General features: G+C 36.7%; 1 protein-coding gene across 1 annotated transcript; it reads right to left on the reverse strand.

Annotated features, from left to right (window-relative positions):
- Positions 1 to 308: 308 nt before the first annotated feature.
- LOC112051805 (leucine-rich repeat-containing G-protein coupled receptor 4) lies at positions 309 to 26971 on the reverse strand. Its single transcript, XM_024090596.2, has 8 exons — positions 26588 to 26971; positions 7319 to 7487; positions 6166 to 6372; positions 4916 to 5104; positions 4578 to 4805; positions 4112 to 4333; positions 3780 to 3978; positions 309 to 3410 (listed from the first exon to the last, which is right to left on the reverse strand). The coding sequence occupies exons 1-8, from the start codon at positions 26911 to 26913 to the stop codon at positions 2986 to 2988; spliced, it is 1965 nt and encodes a 654-aa protein (XP_023946364.2). The 5' UTR covers positions 26914 to 26971; the 3' UTR covers positions 309 to 2985.
- Between the last annotated feature and the right edge of the window lie 279 nt (positions 26972 to 27250).

The following is a 27250-nucleotide window of genomic DNA, read 5'->3' on the forward strand; positions in this document are numbered from 1 at the left end:
GTTTGGTTGAACGCGCTAATCTCAGGAACTACTAGTCCGATTTGAAAAACTCTTTCAGTGTTAGATAGCCCATTTATCGAGGAATGCTATAGACTATATATTATCCCCGTATTCCAACAGTTATAGATTTTAGCGCAACTGTCGTTTCAACCTATTCTGTATAAAAAATGTTTTTTGCTCAATAAATCATTTATTTATTTATTTATTTATTTATTTACAGTAATGGGAACCACGCGGGTTAAATCGCGCGGCGTCAGCTAGTAGAATATAAATGGAAGGAATCGATGTATAAAAAAAATTAACAATGATCTCTTTCATATATTATTTATTACAAACCACAACTACAATCGTTATTTAGTCGCAATACATAACATGACGTGATATACTATTAAATAGTCGCAATACAGTGAACATGACGTTTTGAGTTGGCTTTTACCTTTTAATTTATAGGAAAAAATGTAAAATATAAATCTATAAGGAGACTTGGATAGTACAGTACTGAGGGCATAGTTGCAGTTTGATACTGTTACTAACGCGTTGAGGCAAACGCGAATTTCTAAGGAATTGAAACAGCGCCATCTAGTGGCACTACTGCACAACTGTTTCAATTCCATATAAATTCGCGTTTACGTCAACGCGATAGTAACAGTATGAAAATATTAAAAACTCCCACTAGGCACACTGATGATATGGTTATAGGGAATAAGCTTTGCCTTCCGATGGCATAATGATGGCCAAATGTAATGGTATAGAACGAGATCCTGCGAGGGCTAGACCTAACTCATTTTAGGAGGGCTCAAAGTTCATCAGCCCATGCTCCTATCATAGTTTAAAAACATTAAGGAGTTTGAGGTGTGGGTTTGAAATGTAATAATAGGCTTCAAGGCAGACCCTTAATTGTCCAAGTGTAAAACGTAATTTCTTGATATGTTCTCCAGAATTTATTGAGGAATCATTTCACCAGTCACCAGACCGTTAGCTACGTGGCAATGCTTTGCTAGACCCTTAATGTTCTCTACAAAATATTATTGCTGTTTTCGAAAGATTGTCGCGAAATTTAAACTTATACGGTTGAGTGACCCTTGAATCTACTGCCTTCCAAAGCCACCACGATCCAAGTCCTATTATTGCCTACCATTCTTACCTATGGTAAGAGCATGGGCTAATAAACTTCAGTCTTCATAAAATGAGGATAGTCTGGCTATGACAGACACTAAGACCAGTAAACGTCCCCTGCCAGTTAACACGTTCATAGTCCAGTGAGCCTAACATGGTCTCACGCTAGTTTCTCATCACATGTCTATGAGCCCAAAATGGGTTCATGTGAATTTTAAGTCATAAGTCCACGAGTCCACAGTGGGCTCACGGAAATCTCAAGGAAAATGGAAAACTGTATTATGTAAAGTAGTTATTCTGATAAAGTTTGTATAAATATAATATAATTATCTTATAACCTGTTTGGATGTATGGGGTCATAATATAATTTTAATGGGGACGTAAACGTGTTAAACTTGCGAGGTCCACGAGTAAACTTGTCGGTTTCATTTGCGCAAAAAGATCGCGTATATAGCCTTATTTGGGCTATTTGACGCTGAAAGAAATAAGTATAGAATATTTTTCAACTTTAACTAGTTCTGACTTTAACTAAACTGTTAAAAAATAAACAAACTTTATAAAGTTAGTATAAATATTATACTGTTTGTCCAAACCTAAAATACTTTTTTAATGAATTGAAGTTATTTGCGATGATTTTACGCAAGCGAAACCGCGTGGCACGGCTATTATTATATAACATGATTTACAAAATCCATATACCAAGGCAGCAAGCTATATCAAAAAAAGACGGACCATTTTTAATAAATTGTTGGGCCTACAGTTGATGAATGAACCGTTACAAGTTACAATGTTTTTTTTTGTATTACTTGAATGTAACTTTACTTCACTTATTCGCAGGCCTTTTCGAGCCATAGGCCCATAGATTTTTGCCAGCTAACCAACTTGTAGTTACGCCACTGCTGAATATATGGTATTATAATATTAATATTACCTTCAGTCAGCAGGAAACCATTCTGAATTACGTTCTATCTTGTACTTAAGAGTACCTATACCATTTTCTTGCCGTGAAAAATCATATAGACGTACTTATAATATTTTGTGCTACTTACAGCATTTTTGATTTCTATAAATCAATTTTTATTAAAATTTATTATTGAAATCCTTAGACGCTCGGTAATATCCAAATTCTCCCTAAAACTACTTTTTTGAAATAAAATAATTCTTTAAAAGTGTGTCCACCAAAACGATAAAATATTTCAATACTAATATTAACAACATCTGTATTTAAATTACCTACTAAGATTACCCGAAGCTAAAATCATTCTTACTGTCTCCGGTCTCTAGAATGATTTTCTCCCACATATTGTTAATTGCCAATATAAATTACACTAACATCTATAATGTATAATTAATAATATTACATTATATTATAAATTATTTTATATAGGTACAACATATGAGTTCTTACAATGTTTCTTTGAAATTGCAACGATGTTAGAATTGTCCAAGAGAGTGAAACATTTCTACATGTTAGTAAAACTTTGAGACTTTGAGACTTCATTTATTAGGTACAATTAGTCTAATACACAACATAAGTAATCGTATTTATTGACTACAAATACGTCGGACACACAATCACTCAAACATACATCTGCATAAATCATTTATCTACACATTCAGATACTATATTCTAGGTAGATATAAACGTAGATATTATGTGCATCGCTTGTCGCTTTTAAAGATTTCCAAATTGTTTAAGGTTGCATTGAATTATGACTCCTATATACATCGCTTAGGCTCAAAATGGGAATTCCTTGCACCCCAACGAATTAGAAGGCTTGCCCAGTTTAAGTCAAAGGCAAAGCATATTATCTAAGGCGAAGCACTGAGTTTTTAGACGTCGGCTTGCGGCGCCAGTTGTAGACACTTTCACTGCGGGGACGTATTCAGATCGCGTAGGCGCAGATGGTCGGCGAGAGGGTGAGAATTATCTCTCCTTTCATCGGGCCATTTGACCACCACGTTAGTGTTTTCTGGGGGCAACGTGACCGGGGGATCGACCAGGACCAGACCGCCGTCGCGCTCCGGCATGACGTGCCCGATCAACGCGCCGACGCGTTGGTACGCAAGCTGAGACGGTATCGTTTCTCGTCCTTCCACGACTTGGACTCCGGTGCCCAGCTGTGTGACGACGAGAACTGGTGTATCGGGATCTATGTCATTGAGCGCCCTCATGAGCACTGGCGCCGAAGTCTGCGTAGTGACACAAGTGGAGACCCCACTGACTCGCGCGTTCAGACTTCCTAGTATCGTCATTAGCTCGTATAAGCGCTCGTCGCATAACACGGGATTATCTGAAATACCGTCACTGGTAAGTAATAAACAAATAATAACTTGCAGTTAATTAGTAAATAACCTTATTACTATCTATAGGTTCAATAAACAACTAATAAATACCTACTTCGATTGCTAATAGTTAGCTAAATTTCAAAATAATTATGCGTAGTTAAGTAAGTATTGTTATTACTATTCGTCAATAAATTGTAATAAAAAATATAACAAAAATTCGCAATAGCAAATTTAAATAATATAACAATTTAGGCACGTTCGCAATGTAACAACACATCTAACAAAATAAAGCATCAACAAAAATAAACAAAGTACTAATAAAAGATAAAAATAACATTAAAAATAATGTAGCATTTAGTGTGAGTTAAACCAACCTTGAAGATAAATCTTCAATATACTCGGCACTCCATTGATCGTACATCTTGATTTTGAAACAACTTCATAATTCACTGATTGAATCTTATTATATGACAGATCGGCCTTGCACAGCGAAGGCAGGCCATGGAAGTCTTTGTCCAACATAGTGATGTTATTATGGTGAGCGATAAGTTCCTCAAGTGATGGCAAAAAGGTCTGGAAGCAATTAACAACTTATTGCAATAAAAATCAAGTATATACACGCAAGAGCTTCTATGTTAGATAATTAATATATTTCGCAAATGCTCGCAAGCATCATTTTAGCGACAAACACCTTTACAAAACAAACCTTAGAAGTTTCCTCCAAAGTTGTGATTTGGTTGTGAGATACATCGAGTAATCGTAAGTCCTCTAAGCCGATAAGGTCATCGGGTGATATTTGTTGCAACTGATTATTGCTCAGATTCAGCGTCAAGAGTCCACGGAGTCCCATCAAGGCTCCGCCCAAATTCAGTATGAAATTGTGGTCCAATCGTAATTCCAAAACTCGTGTTTCAACGTCTACTAAATTCTGTAATAAATAAAACATGTCAAGAGAAAAATAATATTTGTGTTAGTGCTTTATTTATATTTATAACCATTCAGTTCCTTAACACGTTCGCTGCGGTACGAGGACAAGGACAAGGACAAGGACCTCGTACGTCTAGCGTCTTCAAGAGTTACGAGGTCGATGGGACCTCGTACTGCACCAGAGTAAAGTACAGAAATATTAGTGCCGCAGCAAACGTCTTAATATAAAAAAAAAATAAGTTTACCATATTGCCTGTTATGCTGCTTATTTTGTTGTGTGAGAGATCTATCACAGACAATCTCTTAAGTCCTTTGATTTCTTGTAAAGAGAATTCAGTAAGGAAATTGTGAGTTAAATTTAAATAGCGTAAAGATTTTAAACTTGTTAGAGAACCATTTAAAGATCGGAGTTGGTTATACGCCATATCCAGTTCAGACAATATCTCTGTCTCAGCAAACTCATCTTCGGCTAACTGCAAAATAAATTGCAATTAAACATAGTAAATTATATGTCAATATCCACTTCATATTATAAATGGCTATTATTTATTTGCTTGTAGAAACCTACAAAGAGAAGACTTACTCTTTCAATTTTGTTATACGATAATCCTATCCTTGTAAGCCTCTTAGATTTTTGCAATGCTCCATCCAGTGATTTGATATGGTTGTCGTAGAAAAACATGGCCTCTAAAGACGGCATTTGCCTCAAATCTTTAGGTAAACTTTGTAGCTCGTTGTTTGCAGCGTGTATGAGCGTGATCTTTTTGGCTCTCTGGAAATTAAAATATATTTGTATTATTACAACTGTATTCAATCTTTTAACCCGCAGTTGCAAGGAGTGTGGTGGGTCTAAGCTCCATATCCTCTATCTTATAATAATGGAGGGTTGGCAGTGGCACTGTAGTGTGCCATTAAAATAGGCTGATAATAATGATCATTCATATACATTTTAAATATTGTTTTGTATTATATTTTGTATTAATAAAATTAAAAAAAAAACAGGACAAATAAATAAATGAGGGAGAATTATTTTAATATAACATTATTGATTAAGCAACAGTAAAAAAATATCTGTTTACAACTTTTAGTAAACTACCCTAACTTGTATACTAACTTGTATACTAACTTGTATACTAACTTGTATACTAACTTGTATACTAACTTGTATCAATAACGACGTTTTTAGAAGTGGTTACTAACTAGCTATTTTTTATACATTGTCTCGCTCCGACGCTCAGACTTTTTTATTACCTGGTAACCCAGTTAGCTACCAAAATAAATAAAAATCAAGTTGAGCGTGTCATCAAGATAAAGCTACTCACAGAAAATTTATTTTGATAGTAATCACTTGTAAATTTATTTCACAGATCCCGGGCTATATCAAATATTTTATTTCCAAGGCAATTGGAAACTATGAAACCTACTAATGAAATAAAGCGAACGCCGGCAACTTAAAAAAAGAGGGAAATCTCTAACCGTTCTTTCTCTGAAAATCTTTTCTATGGAGTTACCTATTAGTATTTTATTACCTAAATTTTAAAGATAATTAATAGATTTTTTGCTTTTTAGTTCGCTGATAGTAGTTAAAATAACATAGCCTACTTCAAAGCATCAATTTTTTATATGTATGTATTTGACGTATCTTTTATATATGTTTAATTATTCCCATTCCCCTCCAACAAGACAGGAATGACTGTATTAGGAGTGGGTACGACAATAGTCCAACGGGGCGGGAATCGAACCACCACCCCTTGGTGATCATTCCGACCGCTTTTACCGTTGAGCTATTGATTTTTATTTATTACATAAAACGTTTCAGGAAAAGATACTTACCACAGGTAATTCATTCTCAATGGACTTTAAGTGATTTGTGTTAATAAATATCCATTCTAAATCGTCAAGATCACGAAGGGCACCATTTAAAGAGCTTAGCTTATTGATTCCTAAGTGAACGTGTTTTAAGCCTTTTGGTACCGCATGCTTTTCAATTTTTGAAATTTGATTGTCTGCTACCACCAGGTGTTCCAGTTCTTGAATATCCTGCAACAGCATACGATTACGTAATCAATATATCATCACCAATAACAATATCAATTCATGTAATATAAATAAAATTTAAGTGTCTGTCTTTCTGTCAGCTGGACCGATTTAAAAGGGACTTTCACTTGGAAATAGAGGAAGTTGTTAGCAATAGCAAGCAATACATAGTTTACTTTTTCACACAACATATAGGTTTCCGAGAATTTGTGCGACTTTGTCCTCGTGAAACTCAGTAAAAATCCCTGGCGTCCGCTAGTTTTGTATTATAATTATAAGTACTGGAGAAATCACTCTTTAGGTCAGTGTTATATGCAGGCGTAGTAAGGACAAGCTTATGAATAAGAGATCCATACTAATAGGCCATCCTTTGCAAAGAGAAATGTCACAAGATCCTGTGGTGGTATAGAAGAGTATGCTCTCATGCAAACACGTCTATCTACAGGTCTCTTACGGGTCCCAATAAGAAATAACATCTGTATCCTGATTCCTGGTTACAATTTGGTGGCTTCTTTAAGAAATTAAATATCACGTGTCTCAAACGGTGAAGGAAAACATCGTGAGGAAACCTGCATACCAGAGAATTTTCTTAATTCTCTGCGTGTGTGAAGTCTGCCAATCCGCATTGGGCCAGCGTGGTGGACTATTGGCCTAACCCCTCTCATTCTGAGAGCAGTGAGCCGAATAAGGGTTGATAACGACGACCTCTTTAGAGAAACCAAGGGTTAAGTTAGGGTCTGTCCAATTATGGATGAAGTTACCAAAACCAGAAAGATGGCACTCTAGACATATTTTATTAACCGTGTCTCTGTACTAAATCTTATCCTTAGGATTTAGTACTAAGATTATCCTCTGTTTAAAATGCCACAAACATGCTGATCCTTTGCGCAAAACTACCATCAGAACCAGTCACAGAATAATTATACTATCTATAATACTAAATACTCACTTTGAAATCCTCCTCCGCCAGTTTGGTAATCTTGTTCCTACAGAAGTCAAGGGTCTTGACGTGCGGCATATGTCTGAGCACGTGTCTCGGCATTTCCGTCAAAGAGTTGTCAGCCAAACTGAAGTAATCGAGTAGGTCCAACTTCGTGAAAACGCTCTCCTTTAAGTCACTGAAAAAAGAAAAATATTTTTATTAAAATTTCATTCATCATTATCATTATCAGCCGACGGATGTCCACAACTGAACAGGCCTCTTGCATGGACTTCCAAGCACAACGATATGGAGGCGTCAGCATCCAGCGGCTCCCTGCAACCCGCATGATGTCCTTGGTCCACCTAGTGGAGGGTTGACCTACACTACACTTTCCGGTGTGGGGTCCCATTCCATTCGCCTTGGGACCCCAACGTCCATCGGCTCTTTCTTCCCGTATACTTTATTGATAAGTGTCTTGTCTTCATCATTTTAAGGGCACACAATAAGCCAGGCCTTTCTGTATATAGGAGATGGAAAGTGAAACAAAACCCATGCTGCTTCAACGCAAGTTGAAGGACTTAGGATAATAATAATAATAATGTTAAATTTTAAGATCACTATCAAATCAAAGTCAAAATTCATTTGTGTCAATTAGGTTTAGCTTACAAGCACTTTCAAAACTTCAGGCGATATAAATTAGTCGAAAACTTCAAAAATAAAGTTACGAGGGTTCCAAACGCGCCTTAGTTTGAGAAGAGCTCACAACAAACTCAGCCAGGTTTTTCCCTTCTTCCTTTCGTCGGGTTTTTTCCTTTTATGTAATGTTAAAGGTAAATAACGGGACCGATGTTGTAACGTTGTACAGAACGGGGTATAATACCAAAAACTTCCTCGCTCCGAGGTGAGAATTTTGACAAAAAAAATCTTATAAGAGTATAGCTTAGTATTCCTCAGCTCAACCTAGGACTGGAACCTAACTTTCAAAATATAATCTGCAGGGGTATATCTAGTAGGACCCAAAATAATTATAGTAGTTGCTAACAATGATATCAACAATCACCATGAACCAACCAAACTTGGCGAACTTTGCGTTGAATGTTGTCTCGACAAATTTTGTCACGTAGAAAGCAAAAAATTACACGTAGAAAGCAAGCTATTACACTTTACGCATTCACGGCAATACGTTTAAAAATTGTTTCATCCGTGAAAAGCTATAATATCAGCGAGTAACGTAGATTATATTTTATCTATATTCCTTTTGCAACGGGAATATATAAAAATAATGAAAAAAATACAACCGACTTCAAAACCTAGAAACGTACTCACGAAAGTAAAAAGCAAAAAATAACATCATTTCTACCTGCTGATCAGTTTGAAGACGATGCTAAGCCGGTGTCGTATTAATTTAAGCCGTTTCTGAAAGAACCATATTTAAATATTCATGGCTTGATTTAATACATCATCGGGTGCACCGTGTTCAAACTGATCAGTAGGTAGAACATAATAATATTATGATGTTACTTTATATTATCTACGATATAAATGATAATGATTATGACCTGGGCTGGGATAGTCCAGATTCCGAAAAGTTTCCTAGCTACACGACTTTGGCTGGTGGGAGGCTTCGGCCGTGGCTAGTTACCACCCTACCGACAAAGACGTACCGCCAAGCGATTTAGTGTTCCGGTACGATGTCGTGTAGAAACCGAAAGGGGTGTGGATTTTCATCCTCCTCTTAACAAGTTAGCCCGCTTTCAACTTAGATTGCATCGTCACTTACCATCAGGTGAGATTGCAGTCAAGGGCTAAATTGTAAAGTATAAAAAAAAATAAAAAAAAAAACGACTATTGTATCGATCATCGTATTTCGTATACCTAAATAAAGTGTACTCTCATACAATATTTCGGGTTGCATCGCATATCAGTTAAAACGCGTCGACCGGCGATGGATAAAAATAAAACTTTTGTTTAAATATAACTTTTATCGTATACTATGTAATGTGAGACGTATCAAATTATTATTATAATAAAGCATATTTTGTTGTTTTTTGATAATACTAATTGTAGTTACCTATTAGTTGTGCTTCCACTGATCACGGTTAGTTATCTATTTTAAAATGACACCGAGATATAAGTTATCTATTTTAAATGAGATCCTGTAAGTCTTGTTTAGAGACAGCAAATTCTACCGCAGGTTGATTTAAAAAAAAAAAATATTTTCAATCCACGGGTTAAATCAAACCAATAACCAAAACCTAATCCCGTAATTACATGCGCGTATGTTTGAAGCGTAAGGGGTAGGCTAGTTCCCAGTGGGGTGCAAGAAGGAGGTTAGTACCAGTCAGTCTCCTCAACTGCCAACCTGACCCGCTCGTGGTGTACTGCAGATGGACTGACGAGGTTCTGACGACGACGAAGAATGGTACACCCAATAGCGCTGGCCGGTGTCGAGCAGTAGCGACACTTTCACGAGAAATCTGGCTCTGCGCTGACCAACCCGAATGCTTAGCGTATCGGGCAATTCTTTGTACATGGACCGACAAAACAAAACACAGGCTTTAGTCCCCGGCAGCCCCGCTATTCATGGCTCTGGCAGCGGTTACGGTAACGGCGAGACAAGGGCTGTTAAGAATCTCCGGCAGAGATTCCGCTGCCAACGCTGACGATTAGACCTGGCAACACACATCGCACGCACTTTGAGGATCGACGAAGAGGTCATCGAGCTGGAAAAAGTGATCGAATTAGCTCTAGGAATCCTATGTCCAGCTGTGGACGTACATTTGATGATAATAATGTTGATGAAGATGATGAGATAAGAATAATCTTTGTATTTACTACTATTACAAAATGAGTGTTACAATTTTGTGTTTATATGTACCTAATATATACGGGACTCAGTGGAAGGAATGGATCCTGTACATATACAATGTATATTCCTACTCGCATTAAAAAATGTGTCACATTATATATAATTACACCCTATGTACTCCTTAATATTCAAGATATACCCGTTGGTATAGGTACTCGTAGATTCTAACCTAACTGTATTTACTTCTGGGACAGTTTATTCTTTACAAGTTAGCCCTTGACTACAATCTCACATGATGGTAAGTGATGATGCAATCTAAGATGGAAGCGGTCTAACTTGTTAGGAGTAGGATGAAAATCCACACCCTTTCAGTTTCTACACGACATCGTACCGGAACGCTAAATCGCTTGGCGGTGCGGCAACATAAATAATTTGGTCAGAACTTTATATACCTACTTATGGTGATACTTGTTTTTCTGTTTTCAGTTCATTATGCTAAAGCGGTCGGGTTTTTTTGTTTTTACGATAATATTTTTTAAAGTTAGTTCATTTATTTGTTTATAAAGTTTATTAACTTTCACTGAGTGATATTTTTAACATACCCACATGTTTAAAAATTCCATTACATGTTCCTGAAACTTTGTTACTCATGGTTCATGACTAAGTCTGGCTTTGTAACTAATCATGCATTATGTACTCGTATGTATGACGTGTCACATATACAAGAAGCACGCGGATTCAGCCGTTTTTCTATTTCAGTATCGTGCTTCGCTTCTGCGAACACGGAAAAATCACTCAAACAGGTGCAAGTGCAAGGCGACTGGCATCATTTGTGCATATGATGCCTTAGTAAACACAAATGCGAGGTCAACGTGCCGGGGTTATCGTTGCAGGGGCGGCGCCAAATGGTCGCATGGTCGTCTCGCACGCACTACTGTGTTACTGACGTTGCACTTCGCAAAGAAACCGAAGGGAGTGTGGATTTCGTCCTACTCCTAACAAGTTACCCCACCTCCATCGTAGATTGCATCATCACTTACGATCAGGTGATATTGTCAAGGGCTAACTTATTAAGAATAAAAAAAAATAAAAAAAAAGTTGCGATTTCAGAAAGCGATTGCGATTGGTCATCGTAGGAAGGTTGCTAGTCTCTCGGTTTTTTACAGAATATATTTCGGAGAGTGTGCACAGGAGCTATTTGAGCTTGTACCACCGTCACCTTTTTACCACCGCACTGCAAGACACCGGGTAGGTTTCCATCCCTACGTCATTGACATTCCCAGGACTCGTACGAAGCGATTTGCTTCTTCGTTTCTTATACGTATGGCTAGGGTATGGAACTCTCTCCCGAAGTCAGTATTTCCTAATTCTTACAACTTGGGCATCTTTAAGATGAGAGTGAATAGGCATCTTCTAGGCAAGCGCGTATCACCTTAGGCCACATCTACACTTACCATCAGGTGAGATCGTGGTCAAGCGCGAGCTTATTTTGTATAAAAAAAAAAAAGCGCATTACCAGTTCACGTCGACATAGCTTATGACATTGCGACAAAACGGCCCTCCTCAATTTTAAATTGTGTTGCAGAAGAGAGCTGTTTGTGCGATGTATATAAAAAAACATACATACAGCCGAACGTAGGACCTCCTTCTTTTTGGAAGTCGGTTAAATACAGGATCTAAAGAGGAGGGGGAGTAAAGAAATAAAAATAATGATTGTGTCATAGTCAATAAATGTTTGAGAATTTACTGTATGTTAATATTATTATATTATATATTATTATTATATTGTATAGTCGGAATTAATTGAATTACTTTGTATGAAAACATAAAAAGTTATTATTTTTTAGTTAAAAAATATTAGTTATTCAGTTGGGCATATGTGGACTCGTCAACACCTTGAATTTATGGGAAATGCTCCCGAGCACCCTGTATATAGTTTTTACACTTCCTGAACACAAAACTCGACATTGTAGACAATATTAAGGTACTATTTATATAAATAACTTTTGTTAATTAATATAAAATATAAATTAAATGAAACAATTACGCACATTTGTCCGCCTCAGTTTTTATGCGCAGTGCCCTCTAGTATAAAATATCATTAATCATCACAAATAAAACCAATAGATCTAGATAAATATATACTTAACTACCTTCATACTACTAATCTTCCGTTGGTGAGAACATGCAAAATCGTTGAGATATTTCGTAACTATGTTTATAACACATTTGCTCGTATAGTATCGCTTATTTCACCAAATTCAATATCGTAATGTAGCTCATTACGCACATGTGCCGTAATGTAAAGTAAAATGTCATAATGTAAAATAATATAATTAATATAAAACCTTTACCATCCGTCTAATAACGAACGGTACTTTTCTAAATATTGGCAAAGAGTTTTTATGTCAGAAAAGTGTTCAACATTTTATGAATAAAATTAACTTTGTGAGATAAAATATAATAAAAACACATTTAATTCTTTAATTTTAAGAGTTTTGACAATAAATGTCAACTATTTATCTGTTTATAAAATATAACTCAAAAATATTAATTTGCTATTAGAGTTTACTTTAGTTTTTTTAAATAATTACATAGGGTGTTCCCTTGTTATCTGGAAATTCAATATGTCGATCAATAAATATAATGAACATCGTAACCTTTTCATTCAACTGGAAATTCCTTGATGATGCTAAGCTATAAAATTACAATTTAGGTACAACTGGTATCTCTGTACCTACTTATATTCAATATTCTAAAGAGGTAAAGTTCGAAAGTTTGTACATACTGGGTAATCACTGGATCTATTGAATGGATATTGAAAATTATTTTACAAATTCAAAAAGCTATATTTTATCCGTATATTCTCACTGTAACGGTAACTACGAATACCGAGGGATGTCTGCTTCTGTCACTTCGCAATAAGTTCAAATTAAGTTGTGCAGGCACCTGAAGCTCTGTCCCTCTAAAGTCACTTTAAGAGAATTAAAGCCACCGAGCTTTGAACCATTTAAAAAGCTCACTTAAATAGGTCCACGTGAGTCGAAAACTAATAGAGATATAATTAGTTGCAGATATTATCTGACTTTTCGAAAGTGCTAGGCCTTACTGACCTTTTTTTATTCTTTACAAGTTATCCCTTGAATACAATCTCACCTCATGGCAAGTGATGATGCAATCTAAAATGGATGCAGGTTAATGTGTTAGGAGAAGGATGAAAATCCACACCCCTTTCGGTTTCTACACGCCTTCGTACCGGAACGCTAAATCGCTTGGTAACCAGCCAGACCTGGACCAATTAAGAAAACTTCAATCGGCCCAGCCGGGGATCGAACCTAGGATACTACTGCGCCACAGAGATCTAAATATATTTTGTAGTTTGAGTTTAAAATACCTAGGCCATTAAAATAGTGGATATCGATATTCATGATGAAGCAAGTTCGATTTGAACTACTAATAACAATAGCAATAATTAATTTACAACATTTACTGTGATGGACCTGCCAATGCATAGCTTTAAGCAATGTGTTAAAAAACATTTACTTAGTCGAGGGTACTACAACATTGATGAGTTCCTTAATGATAAAGATGCTTGGAGGCCATTGGATCAGCTTCCACCTTCACACAGAAAGTAAAACTATAAGAAATGTAAACAGTAATTGTTATTAATTGTAAATTATAATACTGTATGACTTTTTCAAAAGAGCAACTGTTGAGTTTCTTGCCGGTATCTTCTCAGCAGAACCTGCCTTCCGAACCGGTGGTAGAATCTTTACAAATAGTCAACTGACGTGTCAAAAGTGCTTGTAAACTGAGCCTACTTGAAATAAATGATTTTTGATTTTTGATTTTTGATTTTTGACAAATGTTATTTGCACATTTCACACAGCACGTGTACATATTTTATCTAATAAATTGTGTATAATATAAATTACTTGTAAAATAGATTTTTTTTACGAATGGGTGCGCAACTTTTCACTCGCGCAGTACACGTTTCTTCGTGAATATAAAAACTAGCCGACGCCTCGCGGTTTTACCCGCGTAGTTCCCGTTCCCGTGAGAATACGGGGACTAAATATAACCTATGACACTCACAAATACTGGCTTTCTAATGGTAAAAGATTTTTGAAAATCTGCCGTGCCGCTGGACGCTGGCGGCTCGAAACCGTTGTGCTTGGAGGTCCATGGAAGAGGCCTATGTCCAGCAGTGGACGTCTATCGTCTGATAAGGTAATGTAAGCTAAGGGTCACCTGTCGCATGCATTAATTGGTCAGACATAGAATTGAAAACATCTATTCTTATAATAAATCTGTAGAGGTCAATTCTGTACATGAAATATATTTCCAAAATAACTATCAGAAGGTGATTAATGACCGATACGGATGCCAAAGATGCAATCAGTAATTTTTTTGTCCGTCTGCCTGTCTAATAAAAATTACTCGACGGATTTTAACGAAACTTGGTACAATTATTCTTTATACTTCTGGGTAGGTTATAGTATACTTTCATCATGCTACAATAAATAGGAGCAGAGTAGTGAAGGGAAACATTGGGAAAACGGAAGAATTTACTCCATTTTTACAGCGATACTACTGTATGGATTAAAGAGGTCTAGGTAGAAAATAATAAAATTGATAATGAAAATAAAAATATGGATTGAAAAATCATTTTAACATTAAAAGAGAACACGATGTAGCACATGTGCGGCCGCGGTCAGGAGCGGTCCATAATTGTCGCTGGCTTAGGCCAAAGGGTAATTAAATTACAAAACGGGACCAATTAAACTGAGCGCTAGGCTCTGACCGACGTGATTGTACTGAGACCTACATATTTGTACATTGACCAGAGCACACAGAAAAAATTTGAACTCCTACATTATCGAACTTTTTTTGCAAGCTTTTATTTAGTTTCACCTATCCGTGTTAACCAAATCTTGCAAATTAAATTCAAAATTGAAAATTCATTTTTTCAAGTAGGCTCAGTTTACAAGAACTTTTGATACGTCAGTTGACTATTTGTAAAGATTCTACCACCGGTTCGGAAGGCAGATTCTGCTGAGAAGAAACCGCCAAGAAACTCAACAGTTGCTCTTTAAAAAAAAACATACAATTTTATAATATACAATTGATGACAACATTACAATTTCTTATAGTTTTACTTCCTGTGTGAAGGTGGAAGCTGATCCAGCGTCTTTATTATTAAGGAACTCATCAATGGTGTAGGAACCTCGACTAAGTACACCCAAACCTACAAATTTTTTTTTTACTCTTTGGAGACGATATGCAGAAATAACTAACTTATGCCCGTGTCTAGTAAGACGTTTAAATCTCCTTTTCGTTTGTACAAATTAATATTTTGTCTTACATTTACTTAATTTTAAATTTTAAGCAATTCCCGATTTCAAATTATGCTGGCATTTTGCACGCATGCATATAACGCGAGACTCTGCGGTGTTATGATGAAATGGTGCTGATCTAATGATGGAGCTGGAAGGTGGCGATAGGAATTCTATAATAAAATGACATAATCTCATCGCATTTGGGCTTGTTTGATTTGTTTTGACGAGTTTTTAGATAGTATTTAGGGTCTGATGATGGAGTCGGAAGGTTGCTATGGAAACTTTGTTATAAAACCAAACCAAATAAAAAAAAACAAATTTTTTTTTCCAGCAGTGTTGCATTTTCAACTTTGGGCGCTGGAAATACGAGTAGACCTTCATTTAACTTCATATTATATTTGAACGCTTTTTAACGTCCGGTTAAAAAAACTCTCGTGCGAATGAGGGCTTGAGGTTGGTCATTAAATAAAAGTACGTCTTTATCATATACCATTACCTATTTAGTCAAAAACTAACAAAATTGTTCCAAATCCTAAGTTATGTGTGTAATAATCAGTGATTAATACCTATCTATTTATATGCTATAGGTAAATATATACTAAATAACTTAATCACAAGAGGTGCTTTAATAATTGTAGATTTACTCTTGACCTAATTAACTCTTTATCAAACGGCTGACGTGTAATATAATAAATGAAGTAAAACCTATTTTTGTACTGGAAATCGTAAGAATTTATTTTTAATGCTCTTCTTGTGAGATGCATATATTTTTATATTCCTCGCTATTTCTCGATTTAGATTATTTTGATTATAATAAAGTGCCTAAGTAATCCATACTTACTCTTTACAAATAAACATAATTTCATTTCAAAACTAATGATACGATTTTTTTGGTTTCAAAATTTTAAATTTTATGTTAGGATCGTTTACGTCCCTACAATATCACGTGCATTTGTAAGCACGTAACATGTCTATAGTAAAAAATGTCGTTGGATATAGGCCGGATGGACTTTGAAACAAACATCCAGTGTCCCTCCGAATTCGGTTGATGTTCGTGGTACTTCCTCGTAAAATCATGTGTGAATTAATCTGAAAATGTGTTACAACAATAACAAACCGCGTCATAGGATACTCAACTCATATAGAATAGTTTTATTCATTGTTGATAATGAGGGAGCTTATTATTAGGTACGTAGTGTATTTTCCACTCGTGATAAAATAAAACTAAATTTAAAGTGTAGGTATTTGGATAAACTCATATCAATTATACCACAATTACATATTTTAGTAGTTAATTTTACTACCAATTATTCATTTGTAAAATTAAGAACAAATTTTATAATTATTTTGTTACAGCGCAGCATTGCTGTATTTCAATCTACTATTTCAAGTAGCCATAGCTAGTTCGTAATAAAACTACTTAACCCACTGATATTATACTTTTAGATATGGCACTATCGCTTCGAACCTGAAGCGGACAAAGTCACCCACTTGGCTTAATTTTATTTAGTCGCATAGTATAAAACGACAGTTATTTGCGCATAATAATACATAAATATTGTCTACAAAGCCATGTTCTGTGTTCAGGAATTGTATTTTGAGATATACAGGGTGTCCCGTAATTAATAAATAAAATGCAAATGGCATACACACCACCTAATTATCTAAACTTAATTTGAATAGTTTTCCAAAAATCCTTAGGACCAAGTTACATATTTTTTTCGGATTTTTCAAAATTTTATATCTTTTTAATTAATTAGTTTTTTCAATGCAATAGCTGCTGGAATTAAGATTTTGAAGATTTTTCTTGTTAAACATAACGGATTAAATTATCAATGTACCATAATGCTATTTTTGTACATAATGTTTGATTTGTTTTGTACGAGAAGCTTTGAATGCAATAATTATTTTTCTTTTATTAATTAAAAAAATGTCCTGTAAAAAAATGTATGGAGCTGAAGTGTACCATTATTTTAAGAACTTGTAATAATATCTAATAGTATAAAATCATTGACTTACCCCCATCTAGTTTGGGCTCGTTTGATACATCTTGATGAGTACTTACTTTGATCTAGTATCGATATGTACTTATATCATCATGTCATGATGAATCATGTCGTAAGAAGAAACTTGTTATTATATTTTGATAGAATATAATTTCGTTGCCATTTTCGTAAGTATGTCTCTCGCAATTAGATATGTAACCCTGCCTTTCGAGTGATCTGATACGAGGGGTGTTCATTAAGTAGTGAGTAATCCTCGTGTTATTATAACTTATAATATGCAATATAGTTATATTTTTAACCGACTTCAAAAAAGGATGAGGTTCTCATTTTTTTGTATGTACCAGTATGTTACCTGATTACTCAAAGACCGCCACCGATTTGAATAATTCTTTTTTGTTTGAAAGAGTATATTCCTGAGATGGTCCCATTGTCACCATAACAACGTCACCAAATCGAGGGCAAGTTTCAAAGATCGTAAGGGCAATTATCACGTTTTTTCTTGTCAAGAATACTTGCATAGTTCAGATATCTGTAATACTAATAAGCAAAAAGTTTTCGACTCTCTTTTGTTTTTTGTTCTGAATATAGTCATTTGTTTGCTTAATTTCGGAACGTGTTAGCGAAAAAAGCTTCTGCGCGCTGGGTGCCTAGAAAGCTTACGGACTAAGAATTTCACAAAGCTGTTTCGATTTGTTCCAACAAGATCCTAACCGCTTTTTGGCTCGATTCAAGGATGGAACCTTGCTTCACTATGATTTAAAAACTGCGTGATGAAATACGTGAGAAACGGCGTGTAAGACTAGTCGTTTTGTTTTACCACGATAACGCCCCTGTACACACGTCCAAAGTTGCGATAGCTTTTTTTTTATTATTCTTTACCTACAAGTTAGCTCTTGACTACAATCTCACCTGATGGTAAGTGATGATGCACTCTAAGATGGAAGCGGGCTAACTTGTTAGGAGGAGGATGATTTCCACACCCCTTTCGGTTTCTACACGGCATCGTACCGGAACGCTAAATCGCTTGGCGGTACGTCTTTTGCCGGTAGGGTGGTAACTAGCCACGGCCGAAGCCTCCCACCAGCCGGACCTGGACAAAGCTGCCATTGAAGATGGCTTTGAATTGATGGAGCACCCAGCGTATTCACTGGACCTCGCTGCTATAGATTTTTATATCTTTCCGCGGATAAAGAAGCACCTCAGAGGTCGGAAGTTTGATGATTATAATGCAGTGCTCACTGATATACTCTTAAAGATCAGGACGAAGACTGTTTTCGAAAAGGAATTTTATGTTTAGTTTTGAAACCTATAACTTGCTTAAATCAAAATCTCTCTATAACTTGCTTAAAGACCTTGACATGAGCAGAGAACGGGGAGTGTTGATCGATCGTCAAGTAATTCCTTAACCCTACATCCTGTAGTCACAAGTTCAGGACTCAGCTCGGAGTTTTTCTCTCTACCACGCGAAGGACCCGGCACCCGCACGCAACCATGAATCCATGGAATGCTAAGATATTCGTCTCAAAAAGATAGAAGAAGCCACGTGTACACTTCCAAAAGGTGACTTGGTTGAAAAAAATTAAATAGCAATTAATATAACCCGTAAAAGCCGTGAGCCCAGTGGATATGACCTCTGCCTCTGATTTCAGAGGGTTTGAGTTCGAATCCGGTCCGGGGCATGCACCTCCAACTTTTCAGTTGTGTGCATTTTAAGAAATTAAATATCACGTGTCTCAAATGGTGAAGGAAAAACATCGCGAGGAAACCAGCATACCTGAGAACTTTCCTAATTATCTGAGTGTGTGAAGTCTGCCAATCCGCATTGGGCCAGCGTGGTGAACTATAGGCCTAACCCCTCTCATTCTGAGAGGAAACTCGAGCTCAGCAGTGAGCCGAATATAGGTTGATAATAATAATTAATATAAGCTAACTACATCTCAGTCCTTTTCACTACTTAATGAACTCCGTTGTACACACACTTGGCCACACAATTTCCCTATCTATATATGTCGGAATATCTTATATGTGGGAAAATAACTGGGTGTACGAAATCGATAAACAATGTTTATAAAATTCGCGAAAACTTGTATCTTTAGTAATTTCGTGTAAAGTTTAGGTATGTTAATATTATCTTCTAGGTTTAATGCTGGCGTGGTTTCGATGAGCGTTCAAAGTTTTATTTTTTTTATTTACGTACTTAATTCTTGTTAAAATGATAACAACAAGCGTTTTATACATAAAAAATTGTAATTATTTATTAGTTGATAAAAAAATCAGTTAAGTGCGGGTTGACCTCGTGCCCTAATTTCGGTCCGCTGTATGGTACCGCTGCCAAGGTCGTTGCTAGGGAATGTGAGGTCTTTAAATGATGATATTTTGAAATTACATACCAGGGTAGCAGGTTAAAAAAGTGGATCTTAACACAAATGGCCACTAGTATATTGTCTTATCTCAAAACGTTTAAAATTATTTTTTTAAGAATATACTACTAAATAATACTAAATAGGCTACTTTTCGTCCCCTAAAATAATACCTTCCTCGATAAATGAGCTATCTAACACTGAAAGAATTTTTCAAATCGGACCAGTAGTTCCTGAGATTAGCGTGTTCAATCAAACAAACAAACTCTTCAACTTAATAATCTAATATATAAAATTCTCGTGTCACAGTTTTCGTTGCCATACTCCTCCGAAACGGCTTGACCGATTTTGATGAAATTTTTTGTGCTCAACCGGTATCTATGAGAATAGGCCAACATCTATTTTTATACCCCTAATTGTTATTCGAATCGTCCGTGGGTAGGGGTAGGGTAGGGGTAGGATAGGGGTAGTTGAAAGTTTACATCGAGTTTCACGCGCGCGGGCGTCAGCTAGTATTAGTATAGATACCTCAGGGCTTTACAACAAAAGTACCGCATTTTACTTTAGGTGTATTATACACTTGTACAAAAATAATTTGAAAAATAAAGACGTGTTTTACCGATAAAGTATTCTTACTATTTTGTAGAACAACATGTTTATATCTGCAAAGTTATATTCAGCTTACATAAAAAGACACACAAATAGATCGGTAGAACGTATGTTTATGTTTTTGAAGATTAAGAGATGACCGTAGAGCGATAATGTGACCTGCCGACGCGACGAAGCACCCACAATGGTTAGCAAATGCATCGATAAAGATCCGCTTTATTATAAGTACCCACATCAATGTTCACGTGTAACTGAACTGTAAAATTAATTTATGAGACAAACAAAATGTTATTTTAAGATGTGTCTTAAAATAACATTTTGTTTGTCTCATAAATTAATTTTACAGTCTGAACCTGACCTATGAAAAGTATCCATATTGCTGGCTAATAATTATTACTAACGGTCGCTAGCGACTTTGCGTGAAATTCTGCGGGAACCATGTATTTTTCGGAGCAAAAAGTAGCCTATATGTTGCTCCTTAGCCTCCTCTATCTTCCTAGTGTTATATTTTTAAAACAATAAAATTAAAGTTATTAATATAAAACCCTATACTAATAGCTCTTTTTAAGCCCGACGCAAAAAGAGGGTTGTTATAAGTTTGACGTGTCTGTCGGTCTGTCTGTTTGTGGCATAGCTCCCGAACGGAGGTAACGATTTCAATTTAGTTTTTTTTGTATCAAAGCCTTACTTGACCAGACGTTACTTGACTTACGAGCGAGTTTTCTTAGACATATTTGATAAAAATCAGTTCAGCCGTTTAAAAGTTGTGGGGGTTGAAAGTGGGGACAACTGAATGTCTGCAAATATACTCGAGTGGGGTCTCAAATGAAAGCACTGAATTTCAGGGATATTTCAAAATTTTAAATTTTATGTTATTGATAAAATCCACTTTTATAACCTTATCCAAATCTCACATTCCCTAGCAACGACTTGAGCATCTAGACTATATCTATCTAGACTTGAGATACAAATATATGTATACGTACTTGCACACAAACATTCACCATTATATTGATAAGTTACCTGTATGACTAATTCTACCTCGATCTAATGTTACAATTAGATCATTTCTTTGTTTGGATTGCGTTTAGAATCATATTACCATCATTTTCTCTTATGGAATTGGATAAAACGTGGTCGCGATACCAAGAAGTTAAATAAAGTTGAACCATGTAAGTTTTATTAGCTTTTTAAAAAAAATGCTGCTACATATGTTTCACCCGCGTAGTTCCCGTTCCCATTATAATACGCGGATAAACTATAGACTATGCAACTCACAAATAACAACAATACCACAATATTTTCGCGACTTGTTTGGTTATTCTGCTGATCTAATCATTTTCGAATCGATCACACAAAGACACTCCGAGCATAGCTCGCTCATAGTTAGCGACCAAGTCTTGAATCCGTAGGTCATTATTGGCAGCACGAAATGTTAGAAAAATCACGTCTACAGGCACTGAGGCGGTACGCGAGTTCAACTCTCATTCTTGTTACTATCATCATTATCGGTCCTATTTTAACAGTCACACAGGGCCAGATTATTGTTATTTTATAAGATATGGAGCTTCGACCCACCACGCTGCTCCTATGTTCGCGGGCTTAATATAAAACTATCAGTAGTTAAATATACAGACGGGACCGATGGAATAACATGCTCTCCAATGCAATAGCAATAGATATAGAGGAAGAATAAATACTCGTACAATTCGTAGGAGTCTTAGCGCGAAACGTGTTAGTATTGTACCTAATTTTTTTTCCACCGAAGACTATGACATTTATTATACAGGCTGTTGGATTATAGGAGCTTATAGGAGCCGAAGTGCATAACTAAAAACTTTTTAACTAAAAAATAAAAACTTTTACGTTTTCATACAAAGTAACTCAAATAATTCCGACTATCCATGTAACACGCGCCTTTACTTATCTATCCTTGAATTTTATTTAAAATTTGGTTACGTCATTATTATAATTTCAAAGGATGCATATAAAGGACACATTTTAAGATCTATTTACAAAAGAGATATTATTTACTCCGAAAATATAAATTTTAAAACACATGTTCATTGAACATTTTTAATTAATTTTCGGTAAAGAGAGTAATCCCAGAGTTAAGGGAAATACTCGCGAGCAATCTAAGCAACCGTATATACATATAAGGCATGAGAAAATATAAATCTAAAAGAGATCGAAGGGGTTAAAAGTGTAGATAAATTTTCACGCGGACGAAGTCGCCAAGTAGACGCCAATGTATGGCTGGTTAAACACTGCGTCTTTGGCTGTGGTTAGCCTATGTGGCTGCTAATGAAGAGGTTTGGGTTTGAGTCAGGTACTGAGCTTTACGTTCTTCTATGAATTCAGTAAAAATTCTCAGCCCAGAGATGGGAAGTTAGAGATGTTACATAGTAAAGAGAGTAAGTCAAGCTGTGTTGGTGTCAGTTATCGAATTTTTTTTCTGATTATTAGTGCCAGAAGCTCTTTAATGGAACTTCAGCGGCGTCACCTTCGAGCGCAGAAGCATTGCCTGATGGGTGGGAGAAAGGCTGAAGCAGAATATATGTTAGAAAGGACTCTCTAAGAGCGACTCTTCTGAGACTCGGCCTCGACCTGAAGGGCCGGTCTGGAAGGGTGTTTTGATCATCATCGTCTTTAACATCATAGGCCTTGCATTCGTCATCGCCATAGCATCTTAATGAAGAGATAAAGACATATTGTAGTAAACGATATTTTCAACCGATGAAAAACGGTGAGAAGGTTAACAATTCGACGTGTATATTTTTTTAAATGTATGAACACGAATGAATTAATAGATTACATGGCTGGCACAATACTTCAAAGCGATCAACAGAAAATATATATTATAAGAATTATAATATCCTCGATATACTTTGTCTTTTCTCATCTCGAGACAGAAAATAGTAATAGTGGTCGATAGCTCAGTGAGTCGCGAAGCTGAAGTGGCAATGGGCAGGCCACATAGTTCGAAGAGCCGATGGTCCCAATGGTGCTGGATTGGCGACCCCGCACCGGTCCCACTAAGTGGACCGAGGACATCAAGCGAGTCGCAGATAGCCGCTGGATGCTCTCGGCTCGAGACCGTTTTGTTTGGAAGTCCATACAAGAGGCCTATGTCCAGCAGTGGACGTTCATCGGCTGTTAGTGATAGAATTTAGCATTTCCACTTAAACCACATTGGAGTAGCGTGGTGGGTCTAAGCTCCATATTCCGTCTTTTACAAAGAAGGAAGGCCTGACTTAGTAATGGGTATGATGATATCTCGTATGACGGCTTTACCCTAAATATTTGTGGGAAATCCGTTAATTGGACTTTAAAAATGTGGTTTATTAACTTTATTATCTAAGTAGGTACTGTTCAGACAGCTAAAGAAATATTAAAAAGCAAATAAACTGAAATTCAGGATGTTTTCCTGTGAAATACCCAGATGAATAATTAAAACAGACAATTATTGTTAAAGTAGAAAAAGTCTTTTGGAGTTGGAAAGATAGGGACTGGCTATGTCGTGGTAAAAGTAACAAAGTTTGCGAAACGCTATTATGCTCACAGAGCAGAAAACGCTAAAGCTAAAACTTTAAGCCGGATTTATATTTGTCTGACATGTCGTATTGTGACACATCAGAACAGAATCGGTAGCATACATTTTGTATGCGACGCATCCAAGCCATCACGACATGTCACATAAGTGTAAACGTTGCCATACAAAATGTCGTTATCAACCCATATTCGGTTCACTACTGAGCTCGAGTCTTCTCTCAGAATGAGAGGGGTTAGGATGCCACCACGCTGGCCCAATGCGTGTTGGCAGACTTCACATACGCAGAGAATTTAGGAAATTCTATGGTCTGCAGGTTTCCTCACGATGTTTTTCCTTTACCGTTTGAGACACGTGATATTTAATTTCTTAAAATGCACACAACTGAAAAGTTGGAAGTGCATGCCCCGGACCGGATTCGAACCCACACCCTCCGGAATCGGAGGCAGAAGTCATATCCACTGGGCTATCACGTCTCTCATACTATACAGCTCTCATACAAAATGTATGATACCGATTCTGTACTGATGCGTCACGTCACGTCACGTCACGTCAGACTAATGTAAATCCGCCTTTATGCACGTACGTGTTGTTTCAAAAAACTATTGACGATGACGGATTTGAAATTATCACATTAATCATAACTTTAAAATGCAACCGGACATAACCTAATTCCATAAAAAGAAATTGTTTACTTGCAAATTATTTAACTGAATCTATTAATTTGTCAAACAACAATACGACGACAAACAACGGCCACAGTAATTTGTTAGTACACCATTAATGGGTAAATATAGTGAATATGACACGACCAATGTGATATCATTCAATTTTACTGCTTTAGAAGCGACCCGCGATAACCCGGCGAACTATCGCATTGCGTCTCCTAGATGTGATCCCCATATTATTAAGTTAGAGGTATTCACGCGGGCGTTATTATGAGATATCTACCTTGTCCCGTCATCATCATAAAATTATTTACCAAAGAAAATCTTAACCAAAGTATTACATGTACTTAATACTACGTCTCTCAGATGTGATCCCCATATTATTAAGTTAGAAGTATTCACTAGGGCTATATTATGAGATATCTACCTTGTCCCGTCATCGTCATGAAGTTATTTACCAAAGGAAACCTTAACCAAAGGATAACATCTTCTTATTACTACGTCTCCTAGACGTATTCCCCATACCTATTATTAAGTTACGGGTATTCACCGGGCTTTACTATGAGATATCTACCTTGTCCCGTCATCATCATGAAATTATTTACCAAAAAAAACCTTAGTCAAAGAATTACATGAACTTAATATTACGTCTCCTAGATGTGATTCCCATATTAAGTTAGAGGTGTTTATGCCGGCTTTATTAGATGTCTACCTTGCTTGTCCTATCGCCGTCATCAATCTATTGGTAAATTAACTGGATATCTAATCGAAAATCAAAGTATTGCATCCAAATATGTTCCCTGTATTTTATTTCAGGTTATGAAAGAAAATTGATTTAAGATTTTCTGATTAGTATGTATGCACGGGAAAACGCAGTAGGTAGTTGTTGATGAGTGATGACATCAAGCCAATAACATGGAGCCGCTATTCATGCGGCTCGAAACCAAGTCTTGGCTTTGGATGTCCTTACAAGATACCTATTAGCAGAAGTTCCGTTTTAGAAACGACCTTCACCCATCTGTTTAATGTGTAGTACATTAAAAAATATATTGCGATTAGGATGCCTTAAAATCTCCTGGCTAAACTATTATTAAATATCTTCAAGGATAGTTTAACCAGGAGTTTTAGAGGTAACCTACTCGCAACATATTTTTAACGTGTCTACTAAATTTGATATAAAACACTTCATCCATTAAACAGATGGGTGAAGGTCGTTTCTAATACGAAACTTAGATGTGGACATAAAAAAATAGGCTGAAAATGACAATAATTTATGAAAAATAACTATAATCATAATTATTGTATTATATATTACTCGTATTGTCTGAGATATTTCACCTAATACATGAGAACAACGAACAAGTGCCTTCTTTATATACAACCAATTTGGGATGACTAACCATACCCATTCCAAATTAATTGACTGAAACGGTTGAGTTTCAAAGAAATTAAATTAAGTTCAAGTACATTACAGTTTCTGTGTAAATCTCAATTGTGTGTAGAAATAGCAGAAACTTAATAAAGGTCAATAAGGGTCCAGTGGATGGGTCATGGACATTTTAATTAGATTTTTGTACACGTAAAAAATATTGGGACTAAGAACAAATATTTTTAGATTTTCGGTAAACTATTAAGAATTGATTTAAGCATTTAACACATGGAATGATTTAGGGCTAAGTTTTAGTAAGTGTGCGGTTGTCAGTCCGGCCCCGGGGTCGCGGGTTCGCAGCCAGCCCCGGAGAGGGTGCCGCCCACGCTTACGATAACGAAGCGATTCTCATCGCTGTCGCTTCTCTTATCACAGACCTGTTGTTTCTCTTTCAACTCACGCACTGTTTTGATGTTTTATTATCACGATTCAATATGTTATTCATCCGACCATTTTACACAACAAAGAACTTACACATATCATCGCAAGGAAAGCACATTCAGTGGCACAGTTAAAACCAACTTGCCTTAGATTGTCGTAGTTGAGTTTCAGCTTCGTTATAGACAGGCCGAGTTCCCGGAAGCTGTGGTCGGAGAAGTCCGGGAGCTGGGAGTAGGATATGTCGAGACCTATCTTGGTCTCGGGGCTGAACTTGCTGGTGAGGGCTCGAGCGATGTCCTCGTAGGTGCTGATGCGCTGGCAGATGACGAGGATGGCGCCGGTGCCGACGTCGTCCCTTCGGCAAGTGCAGGGGGAGATTTCGCGGCGCATGGCACAGTGGAAGCTGGCGCCGGTGCCGAGGCGGCCGGCCAGGGCACACAGCAGCGCGGCGGCGAGCGCTAACGCGGTCATCGTGCGCGCGGGTCGGGGCTGGTCGCGATACTGCGCGTACGCAGTCGGCAGTCGACAGTACTCACCGCGCGTGTGCCCGCCGCCCGCGCACCACCACCCCATGCATGCACCCACACCCACCACCACCGATCGCTGACAATGCTTGCACGTTAGCCTCGAGCCTAACTTACTGTCGTCATCAGTTCATTTTTTTTTTTAAAGAATTTGCCTTTAATTAATAACTTTTAAATATGACCAATATTTAAAAGTTTTGATGGCCTCCGTGGCGCAGTGGTATGCGCGGTGGGTTTACATGACGAAGGTCCTGCGTTCGATCCCCGGCTGGGCCGATTGAGGA

Source organism: Bicyclus anynana, chromosome Z, assembly GCF_947172395.1.
Source record: "Bicyclus anynana chromosome Z, ilBicAnyn1.1, whole genome shotgun sequence".
In the NCBI taxonomy this organism is placed as follows: domain Eukaryota; kingdom Metazoa; phylum Arthropoda; class Insecta; order Lepidoptera; family Nymphalidae; genus Bicyclus; species Bicyclus anynana.